The sequence below is a fragment of the Akebia trifoliata genome, chromosome 14, assembly GCF_017979445.1.
Source record: "Akebia trifoliata isolate Shusen 1 chromosome 14, ASM1797944v1, whole genome shotgun sequence".
Lineage (NCBI taxonomy): Eukaryota > Viridiplantae > Streptophyta > Magnoliopsida > Ranunculales > Lardizabalaceae > Akebia > Akebia trifoliata.
In genome coordinates, this window is record NC_141388.1 from 22,179,243 (window position 1) to 22,193,305 (window position 14,063).

General features: G+C 35.5%; 2 protein-coding genes across 5 annotated transcripts in view; one reads left to right on the plus strand and one right to left on the minus strand.

The window, feature by feature from the left end:
- The first annotated feature begins 723 nt into the window (after positions 1-723).
- Positions 724-6,334, plus strand: LOC147386552 (DIS3-exonuclease-like protein). Of its 2 annotated transcripts, none has more exons than XM_086422442.1 (2): positions 724-992; positions 6,195-6,334. In XM_086422442.1, the coding sequence occupies exon 1, from the start codon at positions 762-764 to the stop codon at positions 960-962; it is 201 nt and encodes a 66-aa protein (XP_086278568.1). In that variant the 5' UTR covers positions 724-761; the 3' UTR covers positions 963-992; positions 6,195-6,334. The 2 variants fall into 2 exon arrangements, with proteins under 2 accessions (XP_086278568.1, XP_086278569.1); XM_086422443.1 differs by lacking the exon at positions 6,195-6,334 and adding an exon at positions 3,671-4,355.
- The window catches only part of LOC147386553 (uncharacterized), a 34,688-nt gene continuing 26,958 nt past the window's right edge, over positions 6,334-14,063 (minus strand). For all 3 annotated transcript variants that reach the window (XM_086422439.1, XM_086422440.1, XM_086422441.1), the window contains exon 5: positions 6,334-6,993. In XM_086422439.1, coding sequence (XP_086278565.1) covers positions 6,804-6,993 — 190 coding nt within the window. In that variant the 3' untranslated portion in view covers positions 6,334-6,803. The remainder of the gene's footprint in view (positions 6,994-14,063) is intronic.

A 14,063-nucleotide genomic window follows, 5' to 3' on the forward strand; every position in this document is an offset into this window, starting at 1 on the left:
ACATCCCCTTTGGAAAGAGATTTAAATACTCATTTAATGATTTAATAAAAAAAATCATATAAATTTATTTTATTTAAATAAAAAATCAACAAAAGGAAGAGGAGAAGTTTTTGTAAAATTTTAAGTTTTCAGATGAGGAGCATTTTGGTCTGAATAAAACAATCATTATAGCAAATAGCCTTATTTTTTTTTTATTTATAATAGTTTCAAAATGACACCTAGCTACTTATTTGGCTAAACTAACCAAACTTTTTGCCAAATTTCCCCTTATAAAATTTAGATTTTTAAAATTTTATTTAAGTTTATAAAAGGATGACCTAAGTGGGTTCAATTAAATTCAAAATCTGATCCAATTAGGACACGTATCGATCTCAGGCCCTAACCGATAGTCTGAGGTTATATAGGGTTGCTTAAGCCTGAATCACGTCAGCCCAATTTACAATCCTTTATTCATCATGGTATGTATGAGATTAAATCCCATTACTATACATACAAAGATTATAATTCAACAATAGCTTTAAAGATTCCACCAACCGAGTGATTGTGTTTGGTCACAGACCAACACCATTTGGACATGTGGCGCTAATGATATCATATCGAACAAACAATCACTCCCCCCAACCCCCCCCACATGTGATAACTTGGAGTTGAATAAAATAATCTAGTGGCTAGTAGTACACGATCTATTCTCAAAATAAGGCGGAAGTAAATATATATATATAAATAAAGAGAAGAAGTAAATCTTGTCCAGACCGACTCAAATGTTGCAATTGTTCTTCGCTGTGGCCTTCTCGGCAGTACCTCTCACCCTCTACGTTCCGCCCGTACGAAGCTTGAATCTCTTTGTGGAAACTTTAGAGACACTTGTACGGCAGACGACCGTGTACACTATAAGAGCTTACCCTCGTTTACGACTCGCGTATTCGAGGATCTTGGCTTCTGTGCGTCGTCTCAGGCTTTAGAATTATCGGATCCAGATCTTCAGATTCTAGGTTCTTTCTTTTGTATTTTATTATAATTTTCATTTTCATTTTCATTTTTTTAAAGTAGTTTGTTTTTTTTTTTTATAACCCTTTTAATTGTTGTTACCTTGTTGGAAAAATATGGATCCTTCCTAGTTTTTTCTGCTGCGGTTGATGTACATGGATGATATTATTTCTAATTAACGAATCGGTGAATCGAGATAGAATTTTGGGGTTATTATTTCAGGTGTTAAGGTAGGATTGGGATTGGGGTTAGATTGATTTGATTGTTGGGTTATTTAGATTTTCCCCTTTAATCTTTTAATGGTTTGGCTTTTAGTGAATGAAATTTCAATTTTTCTTTTCCTTCTTCTCATAGTTTTGACCTAATTTTGGGATTTTAGTGATGGGTTCCTTGAATTTGAATTTCTACTTGTTTTTCCCTTAAATCATGGATTTTTTTTTTGGGTGGGTTTTAAAATCGAACTCTTGGGATGATGGGTTCCCTGTCTTTTCTTCGATTTTATTTTATTGGTGTCTAACCTGATTTTGACTTTTAGTTTTGGGCCTAAAGAATGTTATATTGGCATTTGAGAGCAGGAAAAGACATTTTTTTAAATTCCATTTATAGTTCTTACTTTACTCATCCTTGAGAAGAAGAAGAAAAAAATATCTCTAGAACAACGGGAAACAATCAACCGATAAAAAAAAAAACAAATTTCAATTTCTATATCTTAGCTTGTTTTTCATGGTGGGTATGAATGGATGGCCGACCTATTGGTCAATGTATTATAATAATAATTATTTTAGGACACCTATTCACATCCACAGGTTTAAGACCAAACTGTTGACTTGCCCCAAGTTAAAGCTGAATGAGATCTCTCTTTTTTTTTTCCACTTATTTTCTTTCCACACCTGATGAGGATATAATTCAGTTATTCATATGTATGTGATTCACTAAAGTTAAATTTATTAGATTTAATTATGGTAAATTTATTAAAACATGCACGACATGATTATTTATCAAAATATTAAATTGTATATCTTATTTTTGAAAACGATAATTTATTGCTTTTAAAAATATTTTATTTTATCAAAGTAGTAAACACAATAATTTTTATATTTTTGCTACCAAAAATATTCTTTTTGTTAGGAGTATCCTTTTAATATGATATCAGATGTATTTTATATAATGCCAAAAGGAATCTTTTGACATGAGATTAAAATGTATTCTATATAGTGTTTGAAGAATTCTTTCGATAAAAAAAAGTATTTTCAATAGCAAAAGTATGGAAATTATTATTTTTATTATTTTGGTAATATAAAATATTTTTGAAAATGGTAAACTATCATTTTTGAAAATAAGATGTACAATTTATCGTTTTGATAAATAAGTCTGAAAAGTTCTCTATTTTGGTAAATTTTTCCTCAGAAAATTTATAGACATGTTAAGTTCCTCCGAGGGTGGGCCAAAGTGGAAAAAAAAAAAACAAACAAAATTATCTTTTTGGGTTGTTCTTCTTTTTGTCTTTTCCGGTGAATCAACACACCGGAGACCAGCCACAAATCTCCGACACCTCCTCTCTCTTTGTTTTTCTTCTTCTCTTCTTCCTCTGATCTCTCTTACCCTTTTTGTTTTTCTTCTTCTCCCCCTCCTTCAATATCTCTCTCCCTCTCTTTTTGTCTTCTTCTTCTTCTTCTCCTCCACCTCTTTCGATTTCTCTTGCCCTTTCTTTGTTTTTTTCTTCTTCTACTTTTCATCCTCCTATGATCTCTCTCCCTCCCCCTCTCTTTGTTTTCCTTCTTCTCCTCCTTTCCTAAATCTCGAGTCGTCGGAATAATAGGAGGATGAGAGGGGGTGCCCTTTAATACGGAGTGCCCACAACAATTTTGGATAGATAGAACAAATCTGATTCTAGACTATTTATTCTTTTTGAGATTTTTAGTTGTTTTCACATAAAGATACTCCAATGATCAAATTATTAGATAAAATTTTGATTAAGGGATACGAAAAGCCTGTAACTTTTTTCATTCATGAAAGTTATATTGATAGACTTTTGAAGATTCCTTGTTAAGTGACTTATTTTCAAAGTTGTATCATATTTTTTATTTATTGTAAATGTTATTCATGTCACATCTTACGCTGGTCTTTTGATTTGTGTCAGTGATTGATTGTTCGATGGTTATGGAAGTAGATTACTCTAGTTGCATGTGGAATGCATGTTTCAATAAGCTGAAACCACTCAACATGTGTTTTGGACATGAATGGAAGTCATTTCGAAACGTGACATTAAAATCCATGACAAGATCAAAGGGTCGTGACCGACAGTTCATGTAAATTAACAAAATTACCACATGATCAAAATTGAATACAAGCATCTAGAAAAAATTGTCTCTATAATAATTATCAAGCACGCAATTATCGAAACATGTCAAGACATGGAGAAAGGTACTTTTGAGACATTGCTCCATGTCATGTATACAATAAAATATTATGATATAATCCAAAATATTAACGATTCAATGATGGACTTCAGATAATCCATAAATTATGGCTTTCATGCATAAAGAAAAGTACCTTATCTTTGACTTTAGTTTTTTTTTTTTTTTTTTTTTTCAATTGGAGGCTGAAATTTAAAATAGGGAGGTTTTCAGCTCTGTGAATTCACTCGTCTAACTTTTCTTATTTTTGTCGATGGTCAACTAAGCCCCTTCTTCCTAGACTTGGATTTTGGACTCTTGGTAGGTGCATCAATGGTATGAAGCACTTCTTTCCTCTTTCAAACTTGTATCGAAAGTAACTCATAGAGTTGGGATTCGGGAGGGAGAGTATTTTGGAACAATGATGGTCGTTCTACCATCACAACCATCGATTGTCATAGCATCCTCTTGGAATCATTGCATAAAAGTGGTGCAAAGCTTTTCAAAACTCCAATGAAGGCTTGGAAAAGACGAATGGAACAAGGGCGGAGCGTTGTCTTCGAGTCTATCTAGTGGCAAGGAGATGTTGAAAATGGAGTACATGATCTTGAGAAGTGCGATTTGGGAGACCCCTCGACTCTATTGGTCCACCCTCTCCCCCTATTCTCTCCCAAATACTTTTTTTTTTCCTCTAAAATGATGTATACTAATTAATTAAGAAGAAAAAAAATTGAGATAAAACATCTAAGCTGATGCCCTCTCTTCCACATTTTCAAAAGAGAGCTGATATTGACACCCGAACTTTTAATTATTTTCAATTGTAGAGGTGATTTTTATGATTACCTCAAGATCTTGTTTCTCTCGATCAGATGACCTGCAACTCCTCAAGGTCGTCCCTGTTCACTGTTCCATAGAGCTTTCAATGCCTAAGTCAGTTTCAATGGAATTTTGACAGAGTTTTAATGTAGAAAATTTTTGTAACTTAGATGTGGGGATCCTCCTTTATTTATAGAGTAATTTGTAATTTGCACGTTTCCAACTTTATCTCCTATTTTGAGATAAGAATCGTGTAGGATCCTCTTTCTAAGAGTCTATTCTATTCAACCGCCCAAATCCCAGGGATTAGAGCCCTTTCCTTTTACGGAATTTCGTTCTCTCAACCTTTATCCGAGCCCTACTTTCTAGGTGAACTACCGAGCGACTATTCACTTACGATCGGAAGAATACTCTTAGTGAACTCTATTATTCCTTAGTGACATGTGGCATTACTTCATAGGTCAGAGAATTTATCCTTCCACAATACCCCCTCTTGGAAGGTCAGGAGTATCTCGGCTTTCTGAGAACTTATACTATTTTACCTTTAAGTTAAAAATTCTTGACTATGAATCTTTGAAACGACACAAGTTAAATCGGTTGTACGTTCCCAATATGTACATTGAATAATTGTCAAGGATCTGGATTAGATACAATATTCTGAATGTCCGATAAATTGGGGATCGTCGAAGTAAGAGGGAATTCGTTACCGAAATTATCAGGATGAATATAGACATGATCCAAGTAAAAATACATTCCAATTCGGACTCCAACTCCAAATTGGAAGGAAGACAACATCAACAAGGAAACAAAGGGAAACGGAAGGACTAGGGATTGTTCCCTATAAATAAGAGGGAAGAGACATTAAAAGGTATGCTTTCTTCTGCACTGAAACTCTACTAAATTTTGTACTTAATCTGACTTGGGAGTCAGAGAGGTATTGTTGCAGGCACACCCAGAGAGCTAAAGGATCCAGATCCGAAGTAGCGAGGAGAATCTCGAGGTAGTACAAGAAATTGCATCTACAGTACCTTTTTGGGCTTTTACTAACTCTAGCGCCATGAAAAATTTTGGTACACTTTTGTTCGATAAAGTTCAACTGCTCGAACCTAGCTTGAACCCAATCTACTTCTTCTAATTCTACTACCATCATGATTCTATGCGAGGGGATTTCAAGTGGAATGGTGACTTTTGTTCCATAGACTAAGGAGTACAAAGTTGCCTGAGTGTAACTACAAATTGAAGTATGGTAGGCGTGCAACGCAAACGGGAGCATATCATGCCAATCTCTATAAGTTAGGGCCATCTTCTCAATAATGTGCTTAATGTTCTTATTTTCAGCTTTCTATGGTTCCGATCAACTTGGGTCCATACGAGACAAAACGATGATTGAGAATTTTAGCCATTTACCCAATTGTGCCATGTTGATTACCAATTGTGCCATGTCGTTGTTCTTGAGATTCAGCATGCTGTCAGTTATAATGGCGTTAGGGATGCCATTCCAACAACTGATGTTTTTGTAGGAATCTATGAACCTGTCCCTTTGTCACATTCGTACATGACATTGCTTCCACTTGATGAAATAGTCGATTATTACTAGAATAAAACGCTATCATTGAATATTTTTGTCTTATTTACCCAATCACATCCATACCCCAAAGAGAGAAGAACAACGATGAAGACACGTTATGTAGTTCAGTCAACAAAACGGAGAACTTTTTGTATAAATTTGGCACAAAAGACATTTTTGAACATGCTAATAGAGGTCACTTTCTATGGTGGTCTAATAGTAATTGGTACTCAAAATTTTCCTGGCAAGCATATGATTATTCATGTGCGAGTCCACAGGCTCATTCGTGCATTTCTCTTATTAACTTCTTGGCTTTTGACTCAGTAACACATTGGAAAAGAATTTTTTGTGAGGTCACTTGCGCAAAAATTTTCTTCTAAGAAAGAATTGCGCAATTAATATCTGGATAGTTCTTTTGTATGTTGCAGTTGCACCTTCTGAGTGAGCTCTATAGGTTAAGAATGCCTTAATATCATAGAACCATGGCTGCTTGGACACTTCAGCTTTGTCAATTGCTGAGCAATAAGGAGGATCATCTTGAATACTTATTCGGAGACACTCGACACTCGACACTCGACACTTTCCTCTTCTATGGCGCAATAAGGGCGTCAGCAAACTGATTCTCCCTTCTAGGAATGTAGTTGAATGAGATTTTCATGAAATATTCAGTTAATTCCTTAATATACACATGGTAGGGAAATAGTCTTTGCTATCTGGTCTACCATTCTCTCGTCGCTTGATAAATGATTAGGCTTGAGTCATTGAATACTTCTAATTGTTTTATGTCGAATTTGATTTAAGGAAACAAAATATTCAACCAAACGTTCAACAAAACATCACCATGTTAGGCATAAATAAATAAATAAATAACACGTAATTTTTGGTGGGTCAAGCTCAGACGAAACCCATGTCCTCATACCAACCAATTGCACTATATGTGCTCAAACCTGTTTTCGAGACAATTCTCGAAGGCTACTCCACACAAGAGATGTTCATAATTGTTCTCCCCACAATTTTGAGAGCTTACTGTTTTATGGTTAAGAATCTGCATCTGAACCTGACTCCGAATCTGAATGCGGCTCAATGGGTCTGACTCTATTCAGATTGGCTTCTAGTGGGGGAAGACTATCATCATCACTTGAATTCAATTCCTCGGCAGTTTGCAAAGTGGGTATTTGAGGATGGCCATCTGAATCATTTGTGATTTCTGTTCTGAAAATTTCTGGCCTGCATTGAGTGTTAGAGAAAAGCTGGAATAAATAACTGAAAAACAAACAAGTTTTTTTTAATCCTAAATCAATTTAGATATCAGTACTACATAGTTAATTTTAAGAGAGATTTACCCGGCAGACCCAATTGTCGCATTTTTATTACAAAAACTCCCTTGGAGTTCTGACAACTCCAAGGGAACCGCACTTTATGAAGTTTATCACCCACCAAACCTCACGTTATATGGTTCATTACCGAGCAAACCCTGCGGTGGGGATCCACATCAAAATATTCAAATTTCGGCAGTTAATTTGTTACTCAACATACCTTGGACTGGATCATATCCACATCAAAATATTCAAATTTCGGCAGTTAATTTGTTACTCAACATACCTTGGACTGGATCATAACCACATCAATTTGTAGCATCCAAAAAACAAACATGATCTAATGCTACAGGGTTATAAAGGACAAAATTCTAAGAACTTTGAAAAAAAAAATCAGAAAAATAACAGGTCTATTTTCACCGTTGAATTTTAGTTTAACATTTGGGAGGTCTGTAGCCATCCACTTGCAACACTATGATATAGCTCAAAAAGGTTCATTTTGATTTTGAATTTTTTTCTTTTGAATTGGAGTTTCTCCATGAAATCTATAATGCTTGGTGTTGGATTGCTAATTTGATAAATCATGTGGGCCCAACGACACTTAGTAAAATTTGAAATCTTACTAAGTTAGCCATGCTAGCCTGATTAATAAAGTAAGGTTTGTTCAAGTAACAAACTTGATAAAGTAAGAGAGTTTTTGTAATAAAATTGCAACATCTCTCTATTTTTAATCATTCTTAAAATATAAAAATAAACTAATTTGGATATCAGATACTAAATAGTTATTTTTAATCAATTTGCCAACGAATTTATAACATATATATATGTTTTGTGAATTCAGTAATCAGTTACTTTTTTTTAATTTGTGAATGATTGGAAAAAAAAGAAAGAAAGAGAGACAGTTTTATAAGAAGATTACACAGTCACATCTCAACCCTAAATCAATTTTTCAATGGAATGTAAATGTAGGATAACAAGCCAGAAACTGCCTCTCAAATTTTTAATCCCTGAAGATTTAGTAAATAACAGCAAAAGGCTGTCATTGTTGATGCAACAAAGAACATCTTCAATTTCTTCATCAAAAGAATGAGGAACTTAAAATAAGGGAGGGAGAGGGAGTTGTATGACCAGGCCTACAATTTGAAATTTATACCAACATATCACTTGATTACAGCTTAGATAACAAATTCACAACACCAAATACACTAACACTAACATTCACACGCCTCCCCATAAATCTCTCGACAATTTGTAGGTAATTTTCATTCTTATATCAAACTTTAAAGCTTATAGACCAGATTAACCCTGAATCAAGCTGATATCCCTTGACTAAGGTGTAGATTTCCATTTATTGAAATAATATCGGTCAGATAGTGTTGAAAAGGGATCCACCTTGATCTCATCTATCTGAAAGAGATCTAGATATCAGATACTCATGTCACTAATATATTAGAGGACACGACAAACATAAGAACCAAATTTGATGCCTGGGGCACAAACGGGTCTTACCTTCTTCACTGATTTTTTTTTTTATATAAATATAATTTTATTTCGAATAACAGGAGGATGAGGTGGCCCCCTCTTAGTCAAATAAAAGTAAAGAAAAAAAAGAATTTTTTTATAAAAAAAAAAAAAAAAAAGGCAAAGAACACTCAGAACTACATAGAACACAACACATCCCATCTGAAAACAAGGTCCTCGAAAAAAAATCCCTTCAAAATCTTTGCTCAATTTGCACCAGCAAAATAGCAAGCCCAGAATGTCCAAAATCACTTTATAAGTTGATTTATCCTACCCCAGCAAATCATAAATGGTAGGATAGACCAAAGATATCTTTTCCTTCTCAAGAACACATTGAAAATCTAACCAAGGGATAAAGACAACAGATTGAAGGTGTAGATGGTGTAAGAATCAAACGAGTAACCTACAGATAATGAGAGGCACGCACACGCATAGCACCACCTGCCCAAAAGGAAAAAGTACTTAGCCACATCAAACAAACACATAAACGCCATTGCGGAAGGCGTCCTCCCCAGGGATGGAGCCACATGTAAGGGGGACTGACAGTTGAGAAGCCACATCTGACCAAGAGCGTGGGGAACCGTCACTGACCACTGGCAACGAGTGGTAGTCTCCCATTGGAGGAGACAACACATCTCAGCCAACGCAGCCGACAGATGGGGACATGAGGATGTATCATACAGAGAGACGGGATGTGGACATCGTGCTAATTGGAGAACACCACATGGCACACAGTATGGCCATAAAGGAGGACAGAAGCCACTAGGGGAATGCCATCTGACAATGATGAGAGTCATTGTACACATCTCAGCCAACGCAGCCGACAGATGGGGACATGAGGATGTATCATACAGAGAGACGGGATGTGGACATCGTGCTAATTGGAGAACACCACATGGCACACAGTATGGCCATAAAGGAGGACAGAAGCCACTAGGGGAATGCCATCTGACAATGATGAGAGTCATTGTACCTATTGGAATAGACCACATGGTATTAACGCATGACAAGGAAGATGATGGGGACAACACCACTGTGAGGGCACCACCTGGCAAGTAACCCTAGAACAAAAGCTATAAAAGGAGAGCTTCTGTTAGAAAAATGACCCTACCCATCCAAACGGAGTGACCATACACAGTGGGAAAACCCAATCAATATGAAATAAGGAGAGAATATGTGCCCAGATCTCAGAAACAGAGGAATAATGAATCAGAATATGCGCGTCCCCCCCCCCCCCCCCCCAAAAAAAAAAAAAAAAAAACTAAAACAAAAACAAAAAAAATCATTTGCCTTATAAGCAAAAATTTGGAATTGGCATGTCACACTTGATAACATTTTCTGCGGTCAAAACTCTGTCTAAAGAAGCCATCCAAATGAAAGAAAAAAAAGATCTTTGACAGAACCAGGGAGGACCAAACAGATGACGCCGAGAATACATGATTGAAAGAAGGCAATAATGCTTTATAGAACGAACGCACTGAAAAGCTTATATCCCTATTTTCGCTCCACTCCTGTTTATCATCCTCAGACAGCACAATGTTGGTAGAATAGAAAAGCTCAAGAAGAAATGCCACCTCTTGAATCTCCCAATCATTGAAGTCCCTCATAAAACCCAAATCCAAGGAGAGTTCATTCCCATTGCAAATCAGTCAGACCTCCACAACACATTTTTTCCGAAGACACTATATACAAGAATAGAATTTGTGAAGATAAAGTCGATTCTCCGGACCACCTATCTTCCCAAAATCGCAATCTATTTCCTTTCCCCACACTGAACTTATTCCCCCTATTAAACTGTTGTGGAATTTTTAGAACTCCCTTCCACATACTACAGCCATAATAAGATAACTTCGCCTCCCCTTTTTCCCAGCAAAACCTTTTCTCCTCATACTTCGCTTTGATAATTCTTCTCCACAAACCCCCCACCCACTCTTTCCTCACCAGATTGCCAGAACCACTTGCCTAACAAGCCTTATTTGTTCTTTCAAGCTCCCATTTCTTTTTGGAGACATATTAGTTTTCATTTGACCACAAGATACTTTTTTGTTTCTATTATTGTCATTCCCCAAAAACTCCCTTATTAATTTATCTATGTTAGCCTCCACACACTTAAAAATGGAAAATAATGATAGAAAATAAATCGGGATACTAGCTAAGGTGCTTTTGAGCAACCTCCTTAATTAAATTTGAACCTCCATATGGTACAAGAGTCCTCCTTAATCTCTAATAGTTGTAGCAAGCCCACCAATCCTCCATGTATCAAACTAAAAGTGTCCACATTTCCATTGGTCAAGCAAAGAAAATGCCAAAAAGACTTATTCTACATATCTGACATAATCCTAATGGCTTTCTTAAGTGTACCCGAATAGAGTCCTTTAGTAACTACCATCAACGAAAAGGACTACTAGTGCATTCAGCTCTAGCAAGCTCCACAATTTCAAATTCTAGTTCCTCATAATTGTGGTGTTGGGCCTTCCCTTTTCCTCATTAACAATTACAAGATGGCACTTCTTTGGGCAAGAAGGAAAAAAACAACCACCTTTCCCACAATAATGGAATATACATTTTATCTGGAGTAAGCTTAGCCCCTTGGAAGATCCAATTTTGTGGCTCCCACCTCCGTAAAGAGATTGGACATATCTTCTAGTTGGATTTATTTAGGCATAACAATATCTCCAGGATTTTCAAAGTCCGTAGATTAATGACCTATTGCAACAGATATTAGCGGCAGATAAAAAAATCTACCACTAGTGCCCCCACAAATTTCTACACTAAATTGCCCCAACAAAATATTTTTTTCATTCTAAGTTGCCCCCACAATTTTTTCTACTCTAAGTTGCCCACACATGGGCAAAATCCTAGCTCTGTCCCTGTATATCTCTCTTCTTTTTTTTCATCTTTTCTTTTTCCCAATAGATATGTGCTCTTCTTGTTCCCCCCAAATTTGGTTCTCAGATTTCTTCGGAACAAATTCAAGGCAACAACTCAATTCATGATAGTTTCGGGGCCATCTCAGGACAACCATTGATGGGGAACATTGAAGAGTTCTTTGATCTCATTCCCACTACAAGGACAAAGGATCAAGAATCCAATCTCACAAGTAGTGAGGTGGTTTGAACCCACTTCGAATTCAATCATTCTAACTTAATTTCAAAGAGAGATTGAAGTTCAAAATCCAAATTGGTTAAAATTGATCCTCTAATAACAATGATCTAAGATCAAGTAAGTTGTCGGAAAACAAAATAAGAAAATAATTTAAGTTTAATCTTACTAATTAGATCTGATTTACTCAAACTTGCAGAATTTTTCCTTGATTCTTCCAAAATTTCTTCAAATAGACTTCAAGAAACAAAATTACAGAATTTTTTCTCAATTTTCTCTCTCAAACTGAAATAGGCCCGCTCTATTTATAGAATCATAGAAGGGGGCCTTTACAAATAACCCAAAATAAAAAGTTTCAAAATTTTAAAAATAACAACAAACTGAGTTATCGCGATTTCTAGTCGCTATATATATATATAGTTACTAGAAATCGTTATGTGAATGTTAATTTTTTCTGGAAGTTCCTCTTCAGTTTGACAATCCTCCACTCCTTTCCTTCATGGCATTTTCACAATATTTTGACTACCTTGAGTGCTCATGAGGTTCTGATCATCTGAAAGAGTTACAGACAAAAGATCTGTGATTCTATGGACTTTTGTAGGCCCAACTTGATGTATAATGCTTCTACAGTTTAAAAAGATAAAAATGCCAAGTCAAAACAAATTTTGGTTAAGTCCATGGAGATCTTTCGTAAGTATTTCTTTATTTACATGAAGAATGCACTGTAAAGATTTATGAATACATTTCTTTGCAAATTATTTTGTTCAAGGTATTGTAAACTTCCAAACAAATCTTGAGAATAATTAATTGGAGTAAAGTTTACACATACCACTTTATCCAATCCTATTGTGTACCAAGACTAAGCTCCACTTTCAAATATGAAATTGAAAGTCAACACGTATCCTTTGAACCTTGTCCCAAACAAGGTGACCTTCTCGTCAGGTATCGATTTGTAAATAGACATATTATCAATGCATGCCAACCAATCAAGAAAAAATGTCCCCTTGGACACCCAAAGCAAGGGATTTCTACTTATACCCAAATTACATTACATTCATATTAAATCTACAATCTTGTTGTTGGAATTTGATCGTATAACATGGAATTTTGCATTGAAGAAAACCTTCGGGGCTAGGTTTAGTGGTGCTTGCGTCCAAGTTCCTATTCTTGAGCTAGACGATCTCTTGGAAACCTCTACTAGTATTCCCTTGAACTACAACCGTGGTAAATTTCTACTATAATGAATATAGTCGTAAGTCTTACCCTTCTAAAGCTCCATAAACTTAGTATCCATCTATATCTTACAGCAATTGTTTGTGTTTAGTTAATTTGACTTTTGGATACTAAAGGATTCCTCATTTTCCAACCATGATTATAACCGATCAATTGCAACAAATTTTGAGCTTTAGCTAAGGCACCAAATTTGTACGATTACTTCCAAGTCCCTATAGTTGAAGTCATTTTAGTGTTGGGCAACAATGAAAAATCACTATGCCACTCCATAAATAACCATATTCATAAGTTAAGCAGTTCACTTATCACTCGCAGAAGACAAACACGTATTGAAATAAATAAAACAAATCTGGGGTCAACCTTTTTGACCAAAAGGTGCGTACTCATTCTGTTTATGAGTTGTTTAGCTCTTTTGAGTAGTGCTTGGAAAAACAATCCCTCCCAAGCATCTAAATCATTTAAATTAATTAAAATAAGAAGAAAGGAGGTTGTCATTTGTAGAAGATAAGATTAGGGTTTAAAGAAGAGAAGAAGAAAAGAATGGAGAAAGTGGGAGAAGTCGAACTTGACTCTCTCACTATGAACCATGGTATATATAAAACTAGAAAACAAATGAATTATAAAGAGGCCCTTATTTATGGCACATACATAAAATACTGATATATCTAACGCTACCCCTCAAGCTGGAGAATATACATTATATAGTCCCAGCTTGTTACATAGAAAAGTAACCCTCTCACTTCCCAATGACTTAGTAAACAGATCAGCAAGTTGATCTTCAGACTTGACATATGTTGTGAGAAAATAACAGTCCACCTTGATATGCTTCGTCTGCTAGTGAAACACAGGATTTGAAGCTATACGCATGCCTGCCTGGTTATCATATAAAAAACTCATAGGTGTCTCTACTGTGAAATCAATCTCCTAAAGGAAATATCTCAACCAAATAAATTCACAAGTATGAGTCATGGCCCTATATTTAGCTTTTGCACTTGACCTGGCCACCACAGTTTGCTTCTTGCTTTTCCATGATACAAGATTACCTCCTATGAAAGTACAATAACTTGTGGTAGACCTTGTAATGACCTGAAAACTATTACGTATATCGAGGAATTTTAGTCAATT

Bases quoted from the DNA above. Each gene is read 5' to 3' on its own strand.
- LOC147386552 (XM_086422442.1), top strand. From the start codon at position 762: ATGTTGCAATTGTTCTTCGCTGTGGCCTTCTCGGCAGTACCTCTCACC.